At 37.3% G+C, this 27,000-nt stretch overlaps 1 protein-coding gene across 1 annotated transcript; it reads right to left on the bottom strand.

Annotated features, from left to right (window-relative positions):
- Positions 1–471: 471 nt before the first annotated feature.
- Positions 472–22,311, bottom strand: AFM (afamin). Its single transcript, XM_068542165.1, has 15 exons — positions 22,224–22,311; positions 20,030–20,078; positions 19,588–19,720; positions 17,508–17,719; positions 16,575–16,707; positions 15,843–15,940; positions 14,929–15,058; positions 12,387–12,601; positions 9,183–9,315; positions 7,016–7,113; positions 5,858–5,990; positions 4,894–5,117; positions 3,953–4,085; positions 2,038–2,099; positions 472–1,344 (listed from the first exon to the last, which is right to left on the bottom strand). The coding sequence occupies exons 1-14, from the start codon at positions 22,309–22,311 to the stop codon at positions 2,064–2,066; spliced, it is 1,815 nt and encodes a 604-aa protein (XP_068398266.1). The 3' UTR covers positions 472–1,344; positions 2,038–2,063.
- Positions 22,312–27,000: the final 4,689 nt, after the last annotated feature.

Genomic DNA, 27,000 nt, shown 5'->3' on the forward strand with positions numbered 1-27,000 from the left:
CTTTCACCCTACACCAAGAAATGGGAGTCTTAGATCGTAGGGTACTTGTGTCTGAGGCCATACAGCAAGTTACTGGCAGAAGGAATATAATCACCCCGCTCCCCACCCATCTGCATCTTCAGCTTAGATTGAGTGCGGGTGTTATGTGCTCCCACAGCAGGGGCTGTTTCCATCCTGCACCTATGACACTGTATGCGATTGCTTACTATCCTTCTCCCCTGCCCAGCAGGACTTAAGAACCATGTCTAATTGCCTCATATTTGCATCTACAATGTCTGACACACAGTAGGATCTAATAAATATTTGTTGATAAATGAATGAGAATCCCAAACACTATGCTCTAAATGTTAAACCAAAAGAACTCTGAATATTTTCATGTATTTATCTCTTCGATGGTCATCATCTTTCATTTCAGACATTGAAATACTAAAAACCTTAAAAGTTTAGAGAACAGCCAGGATCATCAAGCCATGATCCCATGACCAACCTACATTTCCTGGCTTCCCAGTTCCTACCACTCCCTCTCCTTAGATGTCACTGCCAAGCTTACAGCTCCAGCATAATAGCAATTTTGGCATGGAGTGGGGATGTGGGGAGAAAAGAGTCACTGTCACAGATGGCTTGGGCAGTTTTCCCCTTCTTTTAATAACAGATTTTATAAGACACCCACAACACGGCCATACACAGGCAGTGTGTACAGTGGCTAAGAATATTCTTCTGAAATTAGAGGGCTCAAATTCAAACCTTGGTTCTGGCAATTACTAGTCATATGACATTGAACAGATTTGTTTATATCCCCAAGCCTCAGGTTCCCTATCTGTAAAATGGGAATAAAAAAGGTTTACTTCATAGAGTTGTTACAGTTAAATGAGGTAATGCATTAGAAGTACCTACGACAATGTTTTTACATTGAAAACATTCAATCCCAGCTAGTAATAGCAGTAGTAGTAGTAATAGTAGTAGTAGTAGTAGAGGTCATGCAGCATGCCCACAACTCCCCATTTTCTTCCCAGTAGCATCAAGAACAGAATCTGTGAGGATTCTGCCCTCACAGTTGCTATTTCAGAGTCCTGTCTTCCATAAAGTAGTAGATTTAGCCAATGAGCCAAAGATCCTGAAGGAATGAATGACTCTTGATTGTTTAATTTTGTTAACAAGTTGACACATGACAATTAGTCTTTGAGAAATAACTTTATAATGTTGTTGTTTATTGCTTGCTGCAATAACATGATCTCAGATAATGATTACAGGAGAATTTTTTACTGTGTTCTTCTCAGAAAATGAAATTCACCACAGGACAGATAGGAAGCAGGTATGTTGGTCTTCCTCTCTTTTCTCCGAAACCTGGAAAGAAAAATAGTATTTTGTGCAGCAAAAGAATATGAAATGTTATAACTTGGGTGATGGAAAGTCATGTATATAAAAAGAACTGTTAGTGGTAACTATGTTTTGCCTTTTGTAGATCCAAACCTACTCCCTGTGGAGGTCCAGGTCTCTCTTCCTGGACACTGAACATCCTTGCTATACCTACTCAACATTTTGTTCCTAAAGTTTGTGAATTCGTCTTACACAAACTGCAGGGAAGAAGAGATCCTTTATACACTTTTTTGAAATCCCTAACATATCACTTTTCTTTTATGTAAATACTGAAGCAAGAGACTCTTAGAACAGCTTTACTGAGGCCTGTCTGCCCATCCCAACTCCCTCCTCTCCCTGTCAACATTCATAGATTCGGTTGCCTTTCCTTCCTGGTCCAGACATCTGACTGTAGTAGCGGAAGGGCAGAAGAGTGGATACCTTTAGGTATTCAGAAAACTGCTGGGACAGTAAGAGGGTGCTAGCACAAATGCAGCTGTGCCATCCCATAAGGAGTGAATGATACTCAGAGAAACATTACAGGACCAGTACTGGGGTCTGTTAGGTGTAAGGCATGGGGGATGAGCCAGAAATTGACATTGAAGCATGAGAAGGGAAAAGCCAAAATGACCAAATAAGTTACCAATACATTTAACCTTTGATTGAGATAGAAGTTATTACCTTTGGTGAGTTTTACTTGATGTTTTTCAAGCAACCTGACTTTTGGCTGACAATTTTGGACCCTGAGAGAGAAAAAAAAAGAAATAAAAACACATAGGAAGACTTTTGAGAAACCTCCATACTGTTTTCCACTGTGGCTGCACCAATTTACATTCCCACCAACAGTGTATGAGGGTTTTCAAAAACTGAAAATAGAACTACCATACGACCCAGCGATGCTATTCTTGGATATGTGTCCAAAAAAAAAGCACTAATTTGAAAAGATACATGCACCCCAATGTTCATTCATATCAGCATTATTTACAATTGCCAAGATATGGAAGCAACCTAAGTGTCCATCGACAGATGAATGGATAAAGAAGATGTGGCACGTATATACAACATAATACTACTCAGAGATTAAAAAAAAAGAATGAAATTTTGCCATTTGCAGCAATAAGAATGGACTTGGAAGGCATTATGCTTAGTGAAATGTCAGACAAAGAAAGACAAATACTGTATGATATACGCATATGTGAAATCTAAAAAATACAACAAACTAGTGAATATAACAAAAAAGAAGCAGACTCACAGATATAGAGGACAAACTAGTGGTTACCTGTGGGGAGAGGGAAGGGGGGAGGGGCAATATAGGGGTAGGGGATTAAGAAGTACAAACTATTAAATATAAAATAATCTATAAGGATATATTATACAACATGGGGAATATCGTCAGTATTCCATAATAACTATAAATGGAGCATAACCTTTAAAACTTGTGACTCACTATATTATAGACCTGTAACTTATATAATATTGTGCAGCAGCTCTACTCCAATAAAAAAAAATGAAAAGAAAAATTTAAGACATTTTTATCTGAATTTAGAGAAGCATGTTGTCTTGAGTTTTGTAAAGAAAAGTTAAACCACTCCCATGTTGTACAGGAGACAATGAACAATTTCTTCTGGTGAACTTGGAAACAGACACCCCAGCCTTTTACAAACTGCCAGGGAATTCATCTCTCCCTTTATGTGGTCTCAATACATACACTCACCCGGATAAATGCTAGATGTTACTAATACCCTCTAATGAAATCAAGCATGTTTTTCAAAAAAACTAGTAGTCTGTGCCAAAAAAATTTCCCAGACTAAGCACTCACTCAGAAAAACAGAGGGCCCTCAACCAGAATGAAAGCTGTGTGTGTGTGTGTGTGTGTGTGTGTGTGCCTGTGAGTGTGCATGAAGCCTGTGAGTGTGAACGAAGTACGTGTGTGTGCACGAGTTGTGAGTGAGTCTGGAGGGGAGTGGGTGTCACTAGGAAAGAAACAGTGGGCAAGGTGCTTCCAAGGAGTATCCACTGGGGCCGACACTCACAGGTGCCTGAGGTTCCTGGAACAAGAACCAGCAGGGGACACATCTCCTCTCATCTTCTCTGCCACCTCCTCACTTCACACACAGGTATTCTCTAGCAGGGGATGTTGGGACAAGGGCCAGGAAGGTGACACAGACACCCCCTGAAAGACCTCATCACTTCCTGATGTCCTTCCTGCTCCCCTCCCTTTGAGACTGATATGATCTCCTTTGCAAGTCAGATTAACTATTTATTAACCAACTGGACGGTATAATTCAAGGATAATTATTACCGTCCTCATTTAAAGAAGATGAACCACAGTTCAGATTAAGTGACATGACCAAGACTGCTGGCATAGAACCTATGATTTCCTGACACCTTTTCTTACACCATGTTGTCACCAAGGAGATGGTGCCAAAACCCTGTCAGAGAGACGTCTGCATATTTAGTTGTGTAGCGATTGTGCTCTCAGGCCTCAGCCTGGGAGACATTGCAGGGAGGAAGCGGGGTCCTAAGGGGAGTTCTGGTTTCTTTTGTTTGACCAGGAATACCAGTTGGATTTCAGGGGGAAAAGAGCTGGAAGTACCTCTTCCTTGAAGCAGGCTTCAGGCCCCTGGGCCTGACAGCACTTCTTCACCACATTCGTGAAATCCGCCAGCAATGACTGCAGCTCCACCCCTGTAAGTTCAGGCTTCAGTTTCACTAAGTTGACAAGAAACCTGTGACCCAGTGATGTCAAACAGAATTAATTAACGATTTCTTTCTGCAGCCCTCTTCTCCAAAAGGCTAGTTATAGAATCATATGTCTTAGGAATCTCCATTTGGGTGAATGTAAAAAGTTAAAATACTCCACTTTTGAAAGGATGTCCTGAAACTTTCCTGTTAAACACACAGGATGGATTCCATTATAACAATCTTTGGAGAGTTACGTAGTCATGGACAAAATTGTATAAAATATGGGAACATATAGTAAGTCTTCAATATGCACAATACTGTAGAATATGTGACTACGTTTGCTGTCTCTAGAAAATTCATGTCCAAAGCAACATCTATTCCCCCTTTCTCAATAACTGAATTCTGTTTCCACTCCACTTGATACAGACACTGCTTAATCTAAAAAAAAAAAAAAAAGATCTGATTCCTTGGCATTTATAGCATTGCCTGAGAAAACAAAAGCAAAATTCGTGTTCCTTTTTGGCCTCTCTTATCTTCAGACATTAAGAGAGATTCTCAGAGCAAACATCTATGACATTCTCTCAAGAAAATCTGATTCATTATGACCCTTCTATGAGCTTTTTTATGATTACTCTCACCCACCTTTTCAAATACAGTCTTTTGGACACTCCAAGGCTCTAGCAAAGGAAAAGACTAGCTCGGTTTTAACTTATAATTGGACAGGCTGGACAGTTTGACAGAAAGAACAGGATTATAACACCAAAATCACATATCCATTACAATAAACCTTCTCATTAATACATGATATGTCTTCCGGCTGAGAAAAAGGTGAACAGTAGAGAACGTCTGTACCTGTCTTTCTTTCTCTGGAGCTCCTCGTTATGAGCCTGACACAAGTCTGCGTGAAAGATAAATAAACCTTGAGAGGTAGATGGAGGCACATATGTCTTATCGGCTTCCAAGCCCTCAAAGCAGGACCTTCTGAAGGCAAAGTTTGTTTTACAACAGTGGTCCACAGCAGGGTTGATACTTCGATTTTCATTTATTCCACATAACTCTCCAAGAACTAAGTCCACCTATACCAATGAAAGTTGCAATGGAGTTTTGAAATACAGCTAGATGAATTGTTAGTTTGTGCTAATATCACGGTCAACTTAGAAAACCCCATGCACTTGTAACATGAAACGACGTGCAAAGAAAAGTAGAGGCTGGGGTCCTAAATGGCATTATAACAAAAATTAAAGCCATAGCAATTTAAATGCCTAGAGATTAATTCTTGTTAACATATACACAAATTTGTGATTTTGAGCAGAGAGCTGCAAACAGCCAACTGAAAATGGCATCAGGACACTGTGGCCCTTAGATTTAGTCCCCTCTGGGATGTCCCCCGCGTACTGTGCACCCCAGACCTAAAAAGGTACACCCAACCCGAACTGGGCTGGAAGCAGCAATTCTCTTACTGACCTGGTGGGACAAGAGAGAGAATTTATCCCATTACTTAAGATTATGAAGTTTTCTCTATCATTCTGAAACAATTCTATGATTCCAAGTGGTTTGCTCTAACAAATTGCTTCTAATATAAATAAGAAGTAATAAAGATGATTTGGAGAACCCCAAGCAAATATTTAAGACTTCTCTTTTGCTTCTCAGGATTTTGACACAGTAAGCCAAAAATAAAACTTGACCTTCCTTGCTTAACAATCTTGAAAACAATGAAGAGAGGAAGACGGATAATCACTATAAATCAATGAGTGCAAAAGCATCCTTTTTTTTTTTTTTTCTTTTAGGAATAGTCAAGCACATGGGCCAGGCTCACCAAATTATCAACGCAGGCAAACTCTTCACTCAGTGTACAGCAGGTGGTCAAAGCTGTCACCATTTCCTTGCCAAGAAAGGTCAGTTCTTCAGTGGAGAGCTGGGGGGCTAGCTTTGTGAGATTGATGAGGTAGCTGAAAGAACATTTGTCTGTTTGTTCTGGACAAAAGCAGGTACGCATTTTCCCTTGTCTAGCCCCCTGAAGCCCCGACCCTGCCAGGCTAGGGACAACCAATGTAAGGGCAATGCGAACCTCAGCTCTCTCACAAAGTGGTAGAGAACTGTCCCTTCACTCCCTGTGTTCCTGCACCCTGCCTCCTAGATCGCTGTGTTTCAGTTTCCTTCTAATTTCATGATAATTCAGAAACTCTCAGATTTGCCCATCCTTCTTCACCTGTGAGTATAGGAGCTCCTTGGAAGAAAATATCTTGGCTAGTATGTAAAATCCTGCTTGAAATCCCTTGAGCAGTTAATAAATATTTCAAAGGGAAAATTTAATAGATACATGTTGGAAAAGGATAATCTGAGATGGAGGAAACAAAGATATTTAATGGGCTGAGTTGTCAGATAACAGCCTAATTGCAGAAATAGTGAAAATATATTTTTTAAGCTGTGTTTTGTTGTGACTTGAAGATGTTTGGTTTCAACACACAATACATTAGCATGGTAATTAATTAAGAAAATCCAGAACAAACTTCATATTATTCGTGAATGCTCACAAGAATACTTAAAAATGAATATTAAAGTGTTAAGTAAATCCAGAATTATTTTTTTTACTCAATAAGAATTATTTCCTTAAATAATTCTTCCTTGGGAAATTATAACAACCTGAAGTTTTCTCCATCCCACCCCACACTCCTGAAATGGGGTAAAATCCAGAAATTCTGGGCTGGGAGTGAGAAAGTCTAGTCCAAACAAAAACTAATGCATTAGAGAATCAATTTGTCCAGAATCCTGTATGTCTTCAATTTCTAGCCTCATTTCTGGTAAGCGCTTAATATGACAGCTTGATGCGCCTTCTTGACTTTTATGTTTTTATTCTTTCCCAGAGTTTATGAACTTGTCATAACTAAAAGACTGAGCTAAGATTTTGACACTTTGTGGCACTCTTTATTTTATCCTGGTCACCATCGTTAACCTACTTGTGCAAACAACTTACTGGTATTTCAAGTCATCCTTCCCCAAAATCTGAAAATGTTCACATTCTCGCTGTACTATCTTGAGGCTTTTCTCAGTTGTCTCATTGAATTTGTTTTCCTGAAAATACGAACAATCATGTTTATGAACATTTTATCTAAAATTTAATCATAAGCTTCAAGTCAACTTGTCTAATTGCTTTTTTAATTTATATAGCATTTTCAAACTCTCATTATCATACGCTATTCATTAAATTGAAGGTAGTTTTTATATATGTAAGAATTTGAATTTTTAAGTTATAGATATGGTTTTTGCTAAATTTGAAAGCTCAAAATTTTCATTATCATTACCTTGTAGAGGTATCATTACCTTATAGAGCTTTCCAGTCTGCAAAGTGAAATTCAAATCTGATGTTGACAATGATCATATTTTTTTTTTTTTTTTAGAAAGAGGTGACAAGCTGTTTATTTTTTTTATGTATGTATTTATTTAGTTATTTATTTTGGCCGCGTCACGGCATGTGGGATCTTAGTCCCCCGATCAGGGATCGAACCCGTGTTCCCTGCAGTGGAAGCCCAAGTCCTAACCACTGGACCGCCAGGGAATTCCCAGACAATGATCATATTGATTCTCACTTTGAAGTGGCCAGAGAAGTTATCTGGCCCTATGAAGTCAAGTGGCTTGCCTAGAATCACCCAGTGAGAAAGTATTGCTACAGAACATTTTTAATCACGTGTATCTTTTTTATATCTTCTTTTTCATCACTTAGAATTGGAACTTAAAACCTCCAATAATTGTCTTCAAATATTTGACAAACTCTCTCTCACGTGGCATAAAATTGGACATCTACTAAGTGACCACTAGAGAGAAAACTACACACCAGTGGATGAATGCTGTGGGACGAATTGTGTCTCCATATAATAAAGAGAATTTTCTAGCACTATGATTCATTTAAGGGTCAGGAACAAACCTCCTTGTTAGGGACAGTGGTAGAGCTGGATAAAACTTAAGTCTTCTTACTTCTTGCTCAAATATGAATGGGTGTAAACTGGCATTTTTGGCAAGTGGAGGTAATTTTTTAAGTAAAGCAAAAGCAACACTTATCAAATGAATGAGAAACAAATCAAAAATGACAAATAATTAATTTCTATAATACACAAAAAGTGCATATGAACTGATATTAAAAAATGCTAATTTCAACAGGAAAATGGGTAAAAAACGTGAACAAATTGTTCACAGGAAATTTATAACTACAGTAGCTAAAATCATATGGGAAAAGTTTAACTTCATTAAAAAAATTAATTAAATTTTTAAAACGTGCTCACTATTTAGCAAAGTTAATTTCTATGTGCAATGTTGGTGAAGGTGTAGGTAAAATGAGCATTTTCAAGCACTGTTATAGAACTATATGGTGGTAATAACTTTCTAGATAGTAACCTGGCCATTTGTATCAAATATTTTTTATTTTAAAGTCTATATAATTTGACCTAATAATTTTCCTTCTGATAATCTGTCTTAAGAAAATAACCATAAATATGAATAAAGATGAATGGAGTGAGATACTTAGGGTCACTTACAAATAAAATTTTTAAAAAAGCTAAATAAATGTCCAAAATCTCAAACATACAGTATGAGAGAATTTAAATCAATTATTATGATGGAATACCATCATGTAAAATAAAGTACATTTTTTAAAGTCTGTTTAATAACATAAAATGTTTTTTATGCCAATAAATAAAAACAGATCCAAAGTTTTCTTAAGAAAGTATTATTCCAATCTTATTTTTAAACACACATATAAATATATTCATATATGCAGAGAAAAGATGAAAAAATGTTAATTATAGCTATTTCTTGGTGACAGAATCAGAAAATTTTTATTTTTTTCTTTGTAAATTTTGATACTTTCTTAATCAGCTTTAATAATCATTTATCACTTTCACTATAACAAAAAACTGAATTGGCCCAAGAAACTACAGAGTACATAAATAAAAATATAAATGTTTAATGGGAAGAATTTTTTGCATCAACACACAGGATTTGTAGTTCAAAACATTATGAGTAACCCAAACCGATGATGTTGGTCTTCCCAATGATCAACTTACCAGAGTGAAACTGTGATAGTTTTTAAATGTTTGTTGTTTTATTTTGTTTATTTAATTCTCTGAGCCTACTAGGATGGAACTTACCGCATGTCTGTAACAGTCTGGAGGGTTTTTCGTGTTGCAACACTCTCTCAGGAGATCCTCATACACTCCAGCAATTCTTAACAACTCTGGTGTGGACAGTTCTGGATGTCTCCTTGAGTATTGATAAAGAAACCTGCGATGTGTAAAATATTTTGTATATTAGAACTTCGAGAAAGAGCAAAACATCAAATCCTGCTATCTTTTACTCCAGAGAGATCTTCTAATACTGAGTCTGTCTTCAAATGCTAAGTTCCTCCTCTGGTTTGGTCAGGGAGTGATTTAAGAGGACATTTTGACAACAGGAGATCATTTTACAAAGGCTCTCTTCCATATTATGTTTTAAACTAACAACCCGTTTACTTGGAGGGATAGAATGATTAAAGGTATTTAGCATTCACTGTTAGAATGATTTAATCCATAAAGCATCAGAAATAGTAGATCATGCCACCAATACTTTAGAAAATACATATCGAGTATAATTCTGTTGGAAAACGCATTCAGACCTCCATCTTGAGATGGTGGGAATATGGATTTCTCCCCACTCCCGGTGCCAACTTGGGGAGAGATTGTGGAGCAGCCTTTGCTCATTCCTTCATCCTGACACTTGTCAAATATGGGAATAATCACTCCTGCCACCCTAAGTCATTGCGAAGGTTTCCATGGCCTCGGTGAAGTATATGTGGGTGTGATTTAGGGAGAAAGTGAAAAAGGGAGAGAGAAGAGGCTAACAGTTATTAAGCCCTTAGTAGGTGCGAGGCACTGGATCAAGCCTTGTGCATAGGAGACCAAGATAGGCTTCCTACCCTTTATAAAACACTTTCTCATTTAACTTCACTTAACCCTCAAGATAAGCACTATTTTATAGCTGAGGAAACTAAGTCTCAGACCAGTTAAGCACCTGGCTGTTAATGGAAGTATAAAATTTGAACCTAGGTCCCATAGGATGCCTACTTCATTCTTGTTTAAACCAAGCTGACTCTCTTCTCAAAAGAGAGGTGTTTTCTTTAACTACCTCGACTGTGCTGTTTACAATCTTCTTCATAAAAGTATCTTCTCTATTCATTCAAATTAAGTAAAAATGATCTATGTTTTGAGAGAGCAATACCTCACAAGAGTTTTCCGAGTCCAAGGGACTTTTTTTAATCTCTTTTTGTTTTGCAACCTTTTTTTCTTGATTAATCTTGGTTTTTCTGACATCATCTCTCCTGCTTCCCCACCTGCCTTCTCAATCCCATTTGTGGGATACATTCCCATATCCTAAAGCAGTGGTGTTTAACCTTCAGAGAATCAAGTGTTCCCCTTAATATCTCATGTAAGCCATGGACCTTTCTCTAGGAATAAAATTACACCTAAAAACACACCACCAAAATATTGCAAACAAAAACCCCTGGGAGCCGACCCTAGCCTGGCAGATCCACTGAGGTCTTGCATCAAATGTTTGCATCCAGGAAAACTGCACCTGAAACATTTCTGGCTCAGCATGTTCATTGCTGCTCTATCATTTCTCCCCAGGCTTCAAACCCTATTTTAGTTGTCATAGTGATGGTGATGGAGATGATGAGGATGAGGACGAGGCTGAAAATTGCTTCCATTTAGCAAGCATATGTCAGGTACAAGTGAAACGCATTGCATCTATCATTTAGATTAATGTGACTTAGCGTCCATGACTCATGAGAAGCAATAGAGCACAGTGGTTATAAGAGCAGGAGTCTGAAGCCACACTGGTTACATTTGAATCCTGGCTCCACCACATATTAGTTGTGTGACTTTGTAGCAAGTTACTTAACCTCTGTGCCTCAGTTTCCTTGCCTGTAAAATGAGGATAATAAAAGTGTTCTAACCTCAGAAGGTCGTTCTGAAAATTAAATTGGTTAATAGATGGGAAGCACTGAAATTTTGGTGAGTATTCAATAACCTGTATCTTCAATCCAGACCTCCTTCCAGAATTCCATGTTCATATATAAAATTATCTTGTGATATTCCCAATTAATTACCTCACAGGCACCTCAAAGTGAAGGTGGTCAGATTCAAACATATTCTCTTTCCCACAAAACATTCCCCCATTCGTCCCATCTCATTGAGTCTGAAAACTACTTACCAACCACCTAAGCCCCAAACTGGGATTCATTCCAGATGAAGTTTCTAAAAAACAAAAGTGATTTTGTCCTTCCTTATTCTTCAGTGAAAACCCTTCAGTGGCATCTCATTACTTAGCATGCCTGTATGATCTGACCCATCTACCTCTCACTACCCTCCTCTCTCACTGCAGAAACCCTATTCACAACCACATATACACCAAGCAGTTTTACACTTCTATCCATGCTCTACTCCTTCTGTCCAGATTACTAAAATTTCTTCCAGTACCTCCTCCCCATCAAGCCTTTCCAGGGTCCCCAGGAACTTCCTCCCCTGTCCCCACATTACCTATCATCTAGTGCTATCAGAAACCAAAGAGCATTTCTTGCACTCATTTATGAGGCTATCTCTTCTCACATCACACTTCCTAATGATGAAAGCTTTTTGGGGATAAGAACCCTGTCTAACCTAGTAAAGTCCCTGGATTATATTTTATTACCAAAATATTTGGAATGAACAAATATTCTTATATGAATTTTATATATGATTACCTAAAATACAGAGAGGTTAACTTTTGTCCCCCTGAGTCAACCAGGACTCAAATCTAGTCCTTTTGGCTCCAAGTCAACTAGTCTTCCCCTGAACAGCTGGGCAGCTGTGTAGGGGGAGGGATGGCAGGGGAGGGCAGAGCATGACAGGTAAGCCTGCAACTTCTCAGGCCAGACCTCCTGGAGTCTAATCCCTACTCTGCCATATTTTAGCTGTGAAACTTGAACAAGTTACTTAACTTCTGTGTACCTCAGTTTGCTCTTCTGAAAATTGGGAGAAATCACACTTATTTTACATGACTGTATGAGAATTAAAATAAATTATCCATATAAAGTACTCAGCCCATTGTCTGGCACATATCAAGTGCTCAATAAATGTTAGCCATCACATCATGACACAGTTGCATTTTCTTAAAATCATGTAAAAAGACTATAATCGATAGCCATGACTCTTAAAATTATGTGAGACCCAATACTTATGTGATTTAAATGATCCCTATTCCTTCCACCAAGTTAGCCAAAATAGGTCAAATCCAAAGTTTCTATTTGCCTGATAAATGTCAATATAGAGTTATGTTACTCGGCCATGAAGTTCTCTTGGTCAGCATCTCGTTCCTCACACACATTTTCGCTTTCAGTAAACTTTGCTTCTCTTAAGGGTAAGTTGTTTGGTCTATCATCTTTATTTGAGTAAATTATGCACTCGCCGCGCTCTGGTATTTTCTTTTCACAGCACTCTTTGATTTTGCTGGAGATGGAATCTTGTTTTGAACAAATATGGCTCATGACCTTGCTCTGTATCAAATAAGAATGGGAAATGACTTTATTTTCATAATATCTTCAGGGCTGGATTTTCCTTCAAAACTCAACGCAAAATCAACCATGTGCATAACATCTGGACTTGTTTCATCAGCTAATTTGATAGATAATTAAATTTTGTATTGATTGAATACAATGAACTTTCATACTAAGGCAAGCTTTATTTCTCAGGATTTTAGATGATATAATTATGAAAAATAGACTCATAAGTTTACATTCATTGTTAAGTATTAATCTTTTAAATACTTTACCCCTACTCCACTGGTGTATCGGCATTTTAAATTCTAAATGCTGTTTCTTTCCCATAAGAGTTCATCTGTACTTTAATGAGGGCCACCAAAGACATGTTACTGTAATATCTATAATCCTAGATTTCTTCTCTTATGGCCTGAAACCACATTGCCAGGTATATAGTAGAAACTCAAGAAATATTTGATAAGTGAATGAAAGAATGGTAAACAAATGAACCACTATAGCAACTGCCAGATGAAGGCTTCTCAAACATAAGGAGATATTCTGCTCATTGTTGCCATTTTCCTAAGGATATTATTCATTTGAAGCTGTTCAAATTATCAAATAATGTACAAAATAGTAAACCCTACTCTCTCCCCTCTCCCTACTCTCCCTACCCAATTCTGACCTCCATATAAAGTTACGGGAATAAGGGAGAGGGTGAAGCTATCTTGGTTACACATTAGTTGGATAATTTTTTAAAAGCTAGTCTAGCCTCTAGTCCTCTCTCCAGACCCTCCAGAATTAGGCTGTACATTCCTCCTACTCTCTGTCCTAGCGTCCCATGAACTACATTGAGTTCTGTCAAAGCACCAGGCTATTCCAGACTCTCTGACTTTGCTCAAGCTGTTCCCCTGGCCTGGAATCGTCTTCTGGGGAACACTGAGGATAAGGAATGAGATGAAGCTCTAAGCTGAGGTGAGAAATGGAAAGGAGGCTGGCACCATGTTTCCAGCAAACCGCCTAGAACCAGGGAGCCCGTCTTTGCAAACATATATACGTTTCACCTAAGGCCACCATCGTTCTAGGCAACACATCTCTTATTGTCTGAGAATTAATTTCTATTTTGAATAAATTACAATTCTATTCCTCTTATTTCTACAGAAAACCATCAAAGAAAAGGATATTAAGAATATAATATGATCCCTTAGTCTCAGCTCCAAACTTCACGGAAAAATCTTCAATTATATCCTTTCAGTACATTATATTTAATATTATAAAACCAACATCCCCATAAACAATCAAACAGTACAAAAGTAAATAGCGAGTGAGATTGCTTTTCATTGAAATACAGTTAAGGGCAAAATAATTCTTGGTGATATCTACTGTCCGCTACTTGAAATAAAATGTACATATCTTCATATTCTAAAATTCAAGTTGTCTAATTAACATGATGCTTCCTTGTGAATTTAAAGCAGTAAGACTAATTAAAAGTCACTAAGAAAAAGCCTAATTTCAACTAAGAAGTCGGGATATTTTTAATGAAATTGTGTTACCTTCGTATGCATGAATAACTTCAACTAGGTCAACAATATATTTACCAGTATATGTCATTAGAGAATCACTTTAAAGACTAGAGTAAGAGTTATTTTAAATTAACATATTTACTTATCTGGAAAGACTGTTCCTAAATAGCCTGAAGAAACTCAGAGAAAGCAGCTCTTAAAAACATAAAAATGAATCATTTTCTGAGCTTTACTATTAATTTCTAATATAACTAAAGAGTATTTGCAATATTAAAGAAAACTTTAGTCTGGCCTAAATTAATGTCCACAAATTCTAAATTCCTGGAGTTTATGTCATGTGCATTTAGCCATATAAAATAGAATCTTCTGAGTAATCTAAAAACAATCCCCTGTATAAAAAGTTCCAAAGTTTTATTTGGTCTTATTTGTTAGCATTTTATTATTTATTTTATTTATTTTATGTTATTATTTATTTTTTGTTGACGTATAGGTGATTTACAATGTTGTGTTAGTTTCAGGTGTACAGCAAAATGATTCAGTTATATATATAACTGAATATATATGTATATAAAAGAATATATATATATTTTTCAGATTCTTTTCCATTATAGGCTATTACAAGATATTGAATATAGTTCCCTGTGCTATACAGGAGGTCCTTGTTGTTTATCTATTTTATATACAGTAGTGTTATCTGTTAATCCCAACCAATTTATCAACATTCTGATTTTATTGTGGTGAGCAGCCACACATTAGGGCAACTTCAAAATAAAAAATAGCCACCCCAAAAGTCACTATTTTTACTTGGTTTTATAGAATATTTACCCTGCCATGGATGCACTGCACAACATCCCCTTCACAGCATCCATCATATTTGGAAGAAACATCTTCTAGGAGGGAGATAAGTTCCTTAAATTCAATCTTGGGGAATTTTTGACTAAGTACAGCAATGTTTCTGGAAATAGAATTGATAAACCACTAAAACAACTTGAACAACAGGTAAGGCAAGATGGAGCTCTTTGCTAATACAGTATAAATAGCTGCAGTAAGCATGTAGTACCCTTGTTTTTTTCACTGATGGCTTTACCAATATTTATACATTGCATGGCCCACATGATCATTTTGAAAATCCTAGGTTGATATTTAGAGTCCCAGATCAGGACTGGGAAAAAAAGGGCCTGAGAGATGTGCCCCCTTCCATAATTGTTATAGCAAAACACTTCTTTTAAGGACCACAATTTCTTGTTGTGAGCCCATGGCTGGCATAGGTTATTCATCACAGAATCCTTTCCTGCTGATCTATTTGAAATCTCAGAATTTTTCACAAAACATTGCACTAGCATCATTGCTACTTGGCTAGGGTAAGCATGTAAAATAAAATTTATCCCTAGAGGGTAGTCTCCTAGTCATTAAAGTCAAAGATGGATGGATAAGTCATGTCTAAAGCACTTGAATGTTTTAAAACTCAGGTTCAGAACTCCTAGACCCACTCAGATTCCCAACTAACCAAAAACTAACTCAGAAGTAGTCCTCTTTCTCTCTGGGGTCTCCCCACCTTGCAGGTCTTCTCTCAACCGGACCTAATGTCCTGGTCTGAGTAATCCACCCAGACTGAGCCCCACCTCAAAACCCTTGAGGAACTAGGAAGAGTATAAATAAAAAGTCATCAATGATTTAACAAAAATGGGACTTACACAAGAAAATACAAGTAGAAACAAAATACTTATTATGAAACTCACATAGATTTTAAGATTTGTGGTCCAAATTTCATAAGTGCCCCACAGACATTTTTTTGATAAGAAGATAATGCTTTTAAATATTGTATGAAAGTTTCTGCCTGAAGGATAAAGAGAAATTCTGTTGAAGCAAGAACAAAATCCCACTATTCTCTTATTTCTTAACCACATGTCAACCAAACAATTCCAAACTTTGCTCAGAAACAGAAAATTATGGGGTTTTTATCTCAGGAAATGTACATATCAAAATATAAATTTGTGGCTTATTATAAAGGTGGGGCCAGTCTTCCCAATGACTGAATTATACTTGATGGGAAGATGAGTGGTGAAGAGTACTGTGAGCTTGTCCATCTCTACCAGGATGATTCAGTTTCATGGGTAGTCAAAAGAGGACTTTAAAAGAGTTTAAAAGTAGTCAAAAGAGGACTTGTCCAAGAGAGAAGATAAAATGTCATTTTTACCCTGGTTATTTACTCACTAGCATTTCCTTCCAATTCACAAGGAAGACAAAGCCAGAAGAGAGACCCTAGAAATGGGCAATTGTCTTTCAAGGGTCTCAGGTAATAAGAAATTTAGATCAGTAGCAGGTGGCCAATGGGTTGAAAACCCAGTAAAAGTGACAAGAGAATGGTTTTTAAATGGTAAACAACTCTTCTGCTATAATTTAATTTTAAGTAAAGATCTACAGTTTGGGATGAATCCTCGTCCTTTTAAGAAAACAAATGTAATACCCACCTTTGTTCTAAAGCAGTTAGCTTTTTCTTGTTCTTCACAACATATTTTAGTCATCTCCTCAAAACGAGCAGCAGCAGTAAGAAGTGTAGGGACAAAAACAAAGGGGTTCCTTCTGGAAACTTCGTAGATATAACTATAAAAGAAAAAGGAAGGAAGGAGGGAAAGAAAAAAACAGGAAGGTAATGAAGGAATGGTAGACAAGGGAAGGAAAAGAGAAGATTTAAAAAGACGAGAAGAACAAGTTGTGAAAGTAAAGGTGAGAGGAAGAAGGATTTCCCATTACTGAAGGCTTCAATGGAAGGCAGCGTTATCGAGTTTCCAATAAAAGTTGTATCACTGAAGTTGCCAACTCCCAAAGAGGAATGATGATTGCCATTCTAATCATGAACACGGGACTCTGGCTATTCTTTTTCTTCCCCTATCATGCCAGATGGTCGGCATCTCTCCTTTTCAGGTTCAAAGAACAGCTACCTATACACACTCCATCCAAGATTCCGAGATCATAATCACTTATGTTCAAACAAGCTTTGTGGTTTAAGCTTTCCAGAAAAAGTCTCTGCTTCTACAACTACTGCACTACTGAAAACAGATTTTTGCTAAACATCCATTGATGTAATGTTTACCCTTAGTAAAAGCTATCACTCTCCATTGAAAGACTATATTATTTCCTCCAGTAGAACTTTGGTGCCATGCACACCCTTCAGTTCTGGGGCTCATCCCATTAGAAAATACACATCACAATGAAAGGATCTTGAAAGCAGGTTTCATATATTGTTCATCTCCTCAGCAATGACCACAGAATCTGACACACAAATGCATGTTGAATGAACTAAATGATCAAGAAACCCAGCTATGTTCCTTTGGAAGAGATATTGGATTTAGCCTAAGAGTAATTCTTCAATTAAATCATTTTTCTACTAAAATTAAACTTACTTGTTTAGAAAAGATTCTCTGTTATTTTTATAAGTCTGGCATTTCTCTTCAGGATCCAGAGTAGGGAGAGGAGGCAAAAATCCTACATCAGCTTTCTTATTATGGAGGAAACAATGTTTTCTTTCAAAGTCAGCCTTATGGCAGCAGTGTGAAAAATTATGCTTTTGTGGCAGTCCCTCCATAGCACATATATTTTCCAGTAAAACATCATTCTGGACAACAGAAAAGTAAAAGACATTTTTTATTCATTGTGACATTTTTCAATCTTCTGAGATGACACAATGGAGACAATGAGTGGTGAGTGTCACCCTTTGCGAAAGAGATTCCCAAATTTTCCCAATATTACCAGCAGAGCATCTTTACCCACACCCTTGACAACCATCCCACACTTTGGGAAGTTTTCTCTATCCTATCCTGAGGCCCTTCAACCTCTTCCCATTTCTCTACTGTCTACATTTCTCTTACATAATGGCTTTTTCCCTTCTCTTCCAAGGTGACAGGGTCAGAGTGTAATGTGTTGGTGAAGTATTTAGTGGTAATGTTTAGTAATAGTTTTCTAGAGATGCAGATGGTGACTCTCTTGGGAGGAGGCCAAGAAGAGGGGGTGTGACAGCAGAGTACATATTGAGAGAGGCAGGGAAGGAAGGTACCTCTACTTCCGTGCGCTTTGCCAGGCTATTGCCTGTCTTCCTGCCTGTATACTTACGGCGTGGACTGCAAGCTCATAACCAAGTGCTCCTGTGCATCATTACACAGAATTGCATCTCCTAGAAAAGTGCCTTACCCTAAATACTAAAGTCAGGCAAAATAAAAATGAGGGGCCCAGGGACTTCCCTGGTGGCACAGTGGTTAAGAATCTGCCTGCCAATGCAGGGGACACAGGTTCCATCCCTGGTCTGGGAAGATCCCACATGCCACGGAGCAACTAAGTCCGTGTGCCACAACTACTGAGCCCGCGCCCCACAACTACTGAAGCCCATGTGCCTAGAGCCCATGCTCTGCAACAAGAGAAGCCACCGCAATGAGAAGCCCGCTCACCGCAATGAAGAGTAGCCCCCGCTCACCGCAACTAGAGAAAGGCCACGTGCAGCAACGAAGACCCAACACAGACAAACAAAAAAATTAATTAATTAATTTTTTTTTTTTTAAATGAGGGGCCCAGATTTCTCCTTCCTGATGCCAAGAGATGATGCTTTTAGAAATCTAAGATCTGCATTACTCACCTCCCTCACCATGATTTCTGCTATGAGCAGTTCCTATATTAATTGTTTCTCTGGGTTATAGATAAAATTAAAATATACATTTTGAACAGAGACTCTCATTCTGCCCCAAAACCACATTTGAGTGGCGATTTAGTAGAGATGGCGGAAAATAGCACTCCTCAGGCCCCTGTACATTTCAGCTTTTTTAGTTTCCTTCTGGAGACATAAGCTTTTGGCCACTATGTTGGTACATGAAACTAACTCTTCCTTATTCCCAAGTTGGCTTCAAGGTCCAAATTCATTCAGATGGTGGAAGAATTCGTTATTGGAATCTTGTAATGAGACCAGACAGAGACTCATTGTTGTGGGTTGAAAAATGTCCCCCAAAAAGTTATGTTCAATTCCTAATCCCCATACCTGTGTATGGGACCTTATTTGTAAATAGGGTCTCAGCAGATGGAACCAAGTTATTGAGAGGGTCTTATCCAATGTGACTGCTGTCCTTGTAAGGTGAGGAGAAGAGACTCAGAGAGAAGATGGCCATGTGATGACAGAGGCAGAGATTGGAGCGAGGTAATTATAAGTCAAAGAATGCTGAGGATTGCTGGTTATCACAAGAAGTTAAGAGAAAAGCATTCAACAGATTCTCCCCTAGAGCCTCTACAAGGAGCACACCCTACAACACCTTGATTTTAGGCATCTGGCCTCCAGAATTGTAAGAGAATAAATTTCTGTTGTTTTTTTAAAAAAAGTTTTTTTAATTAAAAAATAAAAATGAGGGCCATAGAGCATCTCTCTTTTTATATTTCCAAGGCAAAAATTCTCTCAGTGTTGACAAATAAGCTTGTTTGTTTAGGAAATGCAAACAATTTACTTACAGCTAATTTTGAACACTCTGGGAGTGTCATGTCAGCCAAGCATTTATCTCTGTATTCTGTCATGGCTTTTACCAACATTTCTACTTCTTCAAAGGATGCCTCCTGAATATATTGAGCAAATGCAATGATGGTGCTGCAACAGTCCACACAGAGTACACAATGATGACCTGCAGAATTTCGATTTATGTCCAACCAAAAACTCATAGGAACACCCACTTGCAGACTAACCTCAGGAAATTATCAAAGTGTGAAGGCTATAAGTTTTACAACTTCTTGACAATTCAATTGCCTCATCTGAATTTTATGATTAACACTGTATTTATTTTTTGATATGGTTTTTATTTAATTACATAACTTTTGAGAAGCATTAACATTTCTGGAAGGTACCAGATAAGCTTATAGTAAACACCATCATCATCAAAATGAGTTTAGAGAAACTCACATATATCCAATATTATCCTCTATAAATTTCTGGGTGATACTGACATCATCTGAAAAGCAAAGATATTTAGGTTATTATATATCCTGGTATTTTAACATTTTCCCAATAAATAACTATATGTGATAAATTTATAAAGTATAAAATAGATAACTGATGGTAGAAAATAATTTTGGCGTATTTAACATGAAGAAGAGACATCATATGAACCAAATATTAGATCTTAATCACAGTTGATTACGTGTTCAAAAAATATTCATTAAGTTGAATTGACTTGAATTAATCTCACACTGACCAGACTTTAGATTTACTATTGATGGCTCCCCAGACACAAATGTCAAATACAAGCACCATTTCCCCACTAAGTGTCACGTATGACTAGAAAAGTAGTATGTGGGTTCATTGTTAAGTGATATAATGCTACAACTGTGCCCAACAAGAGATACCAGAGCTTGCTGGTGGTAGTACAGATTGTAGTGCTAGTCAGACACAGATATTTAAGTGTTCTCTGATCTAGTCTAAAATCACTGATTCCCTCCCAGTGAGCATATACTTATCAGAGCACATTTATATTTGTTCACATAGACTATTTTCATGGAGCCCTTACTTTTGCAAAGTATTGTGCTGGATACTATGAGGCAATCAATGATGACGAAAACATCTCCCCCTGGACCTTGGGTTCCTAAGTACTTTCATAGTGCAGGTGACTCATGAACATGACTATAATCCAATGTAGAATCTATATGACATTCTAAAGTAATGTGGGTAAGTCTATGACAGGAATACTTTATGATCTCTGGGTGAGGAACCAGAAAAGGAGTATAGGAGGAGGTGCATATGAGTTGAGTCTGAAAAAAATGTACAAGATTTCAGCTAGCTGAGAAATAAGGAAACTCATATTTCTATGCGGAGAGAATGGTGTGAGTAAAAGCGCAAAGGTAAGAAATCCTGGGATGTCTTTGGGGAAAGTCAATTAATCCACTTTGATGAAAAAGTGGGTCATAAAGAAGAATAATGGAACCTAAGATAGAAAGAAACTGGGTCCAGATTATGTAGATCTTTCATATAAAGCTGAGGAGTTTGGGCTCCAACTGGAAGTCATGAAGAGCCACTGAAAATGTTTATATAGAACAGTAATATCATCATTTCTATATGCTAAGAAATACCAGGCAGGTAGTGGTATGTCTGATATGCTGGGATCTCCCACAGTGCCTGACAAATAGAAAGTGACGAGGACTATTTGTCAAATATATGGATGGAAGAATGAATGGATGAGGTGGAAAAAGGCAAGAAGCCCATTAGGAGACTGCAATTATCCTATTGAGAAATCAGCAGGACATGAATTTTGGTAGGAGTAATGGAAGTGCAAAGGAAAACATGAATGCAAAAGATATTGGAGACAAAAATCAACAGGATTTTTTACTAAGTTGTTACAGGGGCAAAGGATAAGGAAAACTCAAGAATGACTACCCTTCTTCAAGCCCGGTAACTGGGCTCACTAGCAGACACTGTAGGGGGTACCAAATTAAGACACAATCCACATTTTCAGGGCCATGGCAACACTTACAGCACCTTGGTGCAAGGTACAAAAATATGCTCCTTTCAGGCCAGAGGGATTACAAAAAGACACCTCTGAACAGATGAAGTTCAAAATGTTCCCCCTTTGAGCAGAAGAAATATAAAAGTCACCTTTTCCTCCAGGCTGACACTGCATCAGCCAGGCTTGGGGAATGTACAGGCTTGGGGAGATTTACAAACTGTACAGTTGGAAGAAGCAAGGTCCTGCATACTCTTATGGTGTTTACCACCTAGTTGGGAGATACATTGAACAACCAAGTTTCCAAAAAAATCTTAACTCATATCTAATGTTCCACTGTTACCATACACTATACACATCTGCAAGAAATACTAATATTTTCAAATCCAAATTATATCTCCCAGCAACATTTCCTATACTACCATAAGGCCGGTGACCATTTGCTGGGTGTGATAACTGTCTCTGTCTATAGATAGGGTAATATGATCACCAAAATACAATATCTGGGAAGGTTAGTTCAGGATATCTGATCAGTATATGTAAACTAGGGAGAGGGAGAAAAAAGCAAGCAAAAAATTAAATTGAAAGAAAACAAAGTTAAAAAATAGAAATTATCCCAACTTAGTCATTCCTTAGGTGATATACAAGTAAATTTCTTACCTACATCTTGAGGCTTTGTGGGCAGGGTTAAGGATTCAGTCAAAAAGAAAAAGAAAATAGCAAAACCTGTAAGTTTTAACTGTTTCATTTTTTAAGAAATCACATTCACAAAAGAAAGTAACGTGACTGAGGAAAATCAAGTTTTTATATTATTCTTTGACACTATTAGTAAAAAAGTAACTTGTTTAACCTATTTCTCATATACCTCATATTTGATTTTTATTTGATCACTCTGCAGAATTTTTTGCTAATTATTAACTAGGAAAAAATTATCTCAGTGTTTCACTGGAAAAATCTATTGAGTTAGAAAAAAGTCCACAGGTTAAGTATGCACAATGCCTAGCCAAATAGACAACCAAAAAAAGAAAAAAATCTTGAAATATTGCAAATGCTAAAAGAGAAAGGGCAAGAATAAATAATTCACCAAAGAGAAACATAACTAGAAAGACGCTAAATTTTGTTGGTAATCAAAGGAAGTTAAATTTAAAATATATAATTTTTATATACTTGATAGAATTAGAAAAAAGAAAAAAGTAAGATCTAATTCTGGTAAACATATAGCAAAACAAGTACCCACAAAATCAAAGCTTCTGAAAAACAAGTTTATAATAAGAATCAATACACTAAAATGTTCATGTTATTTCAACCAATCACTCAAATTCTGGGAATCTATATTAAGAACATGATCCTAAATATGGAAATATTTTTTAGTACATGATATAAAAGAAGAAATCTATTTCTTAATTATGCCTACTAAAAGGACCTGAAAGCAGTAGCAACCAAGTAGCTACTTGGTGCCCTTGGAGCACATTTTGTGTCCACACCTTGGGTTTTAAACACTCTTCTCTACTATAAGAATCCTGAGCTTCCTAAAGAAATGAATAATTCCAGGGCTGATCCATGAAAACTATAAAATAAGCTGAGAGCACCATGCCAGAAACTAAGGAAATTTTCAAAAACATGTCAAAAGAAGATAGAAACCAATGGGACAATTTGACAGTAAAGTAAATAATGACAAGAATGCATTATAACTCATTAAATTTTGGGGAAAAAAGAATTCATGAATCTATACCAATACTAAATTAAAATAAAAGTCGAGGAAGGAAAAGCTCTTCTCTATATAAGAATGCCAACTGATAAATGTCAATAACCATTCGTAACTCTCATAGTAAAAACTGATTTTAGCCAGTTTCATGAATGGATGCTAAAGTCACTGGTGAGAAATTATCAGGCAATGGCATATTTACAGTTTCAAAGTATAGCTCCACAGATTACTTATTAATTACCAAGGGGAAAAGACATCTTTACAGATGGATAAGTAAACAGCGGTATAGAGAAAGAGAAGAGGTGGGGAGAGAAAGAGAGAGATACAGATAGAGATAAAGGTGGAGAGAGGGGGAGAGAGATAGATAGAGACTGAGATTTATGCAGCTGGTTTGGTCAGCATTTTTGGTTGCAGCCAGTGAATGTTACTGATCTTGCTGACCTCTAATTGGCCTTTTGTCAGGGTATAAAACCTGTTTCTGGGTATATTTCAACTATTAGATCAACTTGCTTTTAATTTTCTTCTCAGGTACGTTACTTATTACTTCTGATATCCATTTCATGCCTGGCAATTGTGAGAGGACAGCTCCGATTCATCCATTTCACAAATCTAATCCTATATCACTGATAAGAATGTGATTTTTTGTGATTATATGAAATAAAATAGCAGTCTGTGCCTAGTTAAAAACTTAATGTATTTAAACCAGTTTTCTTCCTGTCATTTTGAATTTGCCTGGAATTATCTAACTGCTAACTCCCTCATTAATAAGTAATAAACTTTGAAACTTACGCAGATAAATATGCCTAAGAAGTTTTGCTTCAACAATACAGACACATACATACACATAAGGACACTGGGGGAAAAAAAGAGCGAGATAGCCAGCAGAACATTCAAAATCTTGAGAAAATCCTAGAAACTAACACAGATGGGGTCAAGCTGACGGAGAAAATAAATAAGTGGGAAGCAGCCGCATAGCACAGGGAGATCAGCTCAGTGCTTTGTGACCACCTAGAGGAGTGGGATAGGGAGGGTGGGAGGGAGACCCAAGAGGGATGGGATACGGAGATATATGTATACTTATAGCTGATTCACTTTGTGATACAGCAGAAACTAACGCACCATTGTAAAGCAATGATACTGCAATAAAGATGTTAAAAAAAAAAAAAGGAACTTGAGTTCAAAACATGGAAGATGAGACCAACGCTTCCCAAGGGCATTTCAGAGAAGCTCTAAGTCTAAAGATCAGATATAGGCTATAGAGCAATAATCCAGAGAACAAGCTAAAAAGCAACATTCTGAACAGTTAAATTAGAAGGCACCACTTCCCCCTCCCCTTCTGTACCACCACACACACCTATATAGCATACTCAGATCTCAGTGGTCGGTATCGTTAACATCTAGGTCAAAATCTAAAAATGACTCTTTCTTAGTTTGGGTTCCTCAAATGCAGAACTCCAGGCAAAGACTTTTAATTTATTTGGAAGGTGATTCGAGGAGGCACAAGTGAGGAAGTGAGACAGAGAAGAGAAAAAGCTAATAAAGGAGACGTTAATGAGAAGAGTAACAGTGTAGGCAACTGAATGTAATCTTATCTGAGAAGTGGAAGATGATTTCCTAGAATTGTCCTGCCAGAGACTGGGAAGCTGGGGCATTTATGCGCTGACTGAGGTATATATGACCAAGAAGAATAATCATGAAAACCCTAAGGAGAAAAAAAACTACTGGGGTGAGGGGTTGTGCAAAGCAGCACTACCAGATAATAAAACACATTCTAAAACAGCATAGTAATTAAAACAGTGTGTTAATGGCAATCAAGAGAAAGACACATACAACTAAAAATCTAAAATTAGATTCAAATGCCTATCCATGCACTAGGAAAATTCCAAATAGATCAGAGTTCCAAATGTAAAAAGGGGGAAAAAACAGTAAATGTACTGGATGAAACCCAAGGGAAGTGGGGAACTTTTTCCTATGATGCAAAATTCAGAGGTAGTAGTAAATTCAACTACACACAAAGAAATTTTAAGGCTTTACATAGAAAAATACTATAGGCAAAGGAAAAAATGCAGAGGAAAAACTGAGAAAAGATAGCTGCAACCTATACCAGAATATACAAAGAGCTCCTGGAAATCTGAAGGAAAAAAAACGACCAACAATCTGATAGAAAAATAGTAAAATGATATAAATAGATATTACACAAAAAGAAGAAACATAAAAAAGGGCCTTAAACCTAAAAAAGATGCTCATAACAGGAGAAACGAACATCTATGCAACACCACAGCACCACTCCTCACCTATCTGACTGGCAAAAATCTAAGTCTGACAACATACGTTGAGGATAAAACTGTGGGAAATACGTCCTCTCATCCACTGCTGGTGGGAATGCAAAATGGTGATGTAATACCTACTGAGGAGAATTTGGCAATATCTAAAAAAATTATGTATTTGTCCTTCGAGCCAACAAATTTCTAATAGGTACCTATGCTAAAAATACACTAGCAATATTACTAAATGACTAAAGCACTAGGTTATTCATTGTGGCATTATTTGCAATAGCAAAGGATTAGAAATGATCCAAATGTCAATTAAAGGTCAATTAATAAGCTATAACATAATCACACAAAGAAATTCTGTGAAGCTGTTAAAAAATTGAGGAAAAAATTTATGCATAATATGGAGTAATCACCAAGATTGCATTTTTCAGTGTAAGAAGGTATAGAACAATATATGTAAGTATGTAACCCCTTGTGTAATATAGGTAGAATGGTGCAATAGAAATATATATATATATACATTTGCTTAGCTGTTAAAAATAAAGGAGAGGGCTTCCCTGGTGGCGCAGTGGTTGAGAATCTGCCTGCCAATGCAGGGGACACGGGTTCGAGCCCTGGTCTGGGAGGATCCCACATGCCGCGGAGCGACTGGGTCCGTGAGCCACAACTACTGAGCCTGTGCATCTGGAGCCTGTGCTCTGCAACAAGAGAGGCCGCGATAGTGAGAGGCCCGTGCACCGCGATGAAGAGTGGCGCCCACTTCCCGCAACTAAAGAAAGCCCTCACACAGAAACGAAGACCCAACACAGCCAAAAATAATAAAAATAAAATAAATTAATTAATTTTTAAAAAAATAAAATAAAATAAATAAATAAAGGAGAGAATGGGTAACCAAGAACTGAGAGAAGCTGTTATCTATAGAAGAAAGGGAGAACAGAACAGAAGGAATAGTGTCTAAGTCAGTTCAGGCTGCTATAACAAAATGCCATTAAGTGGGGAGCTTAGCAACAACAGAAATTCATTGCTCACAGTTCTGGAGGCCAGGGGTCTGAGATCAGGGTGCCAGCCTGGTCAGGTTCTGGTGAGAGCCCTCCTCTGGGTTGCAGACTGCCAATTTCTGGTCGTGTCCTCACATGGCAGATAGAGGGTATCAGGGTAATGCTGACCTCACAGAATGAACTGGACAATATTCCCTTCTCTTCAATATTTTGGAAGAGTTTGTGTAGAATTAGTATAATTTCTTCCTTAAATGTTTGTTTAGTAGAATTCACCAGTTTTCTGGAGTTTTCTTTATGGTAATGATCTTAACTAAATTTTCCATTTCTTTAATGGATGTAGAAATAATCAGATTATCTATTTTTTTCTTGAATGAGCTTTGGTAGTTTGTATCTTTCAAGGCATTTGCCCATTTCATCTAAGTTGTCAAATTTATTGGCAAAATATTTTTCAAAATATTCCC

The sequence above is a fragment of the Eschrichtius robustus genome, chromosome 4, assembly GCF_028021215.1.
Source record: "Eschrichtius robustus isolate mEscRob2 chromosome 4, mEscRob2.pri, whole genome shotgun sequence".
Taxonomy (NCBI): Eukaryota; Metazoa; Chordata; class Mammalia; order Artiodactyla; family Eschrichtiidae; genus Eschrichtius; species Eschrichtius robustus.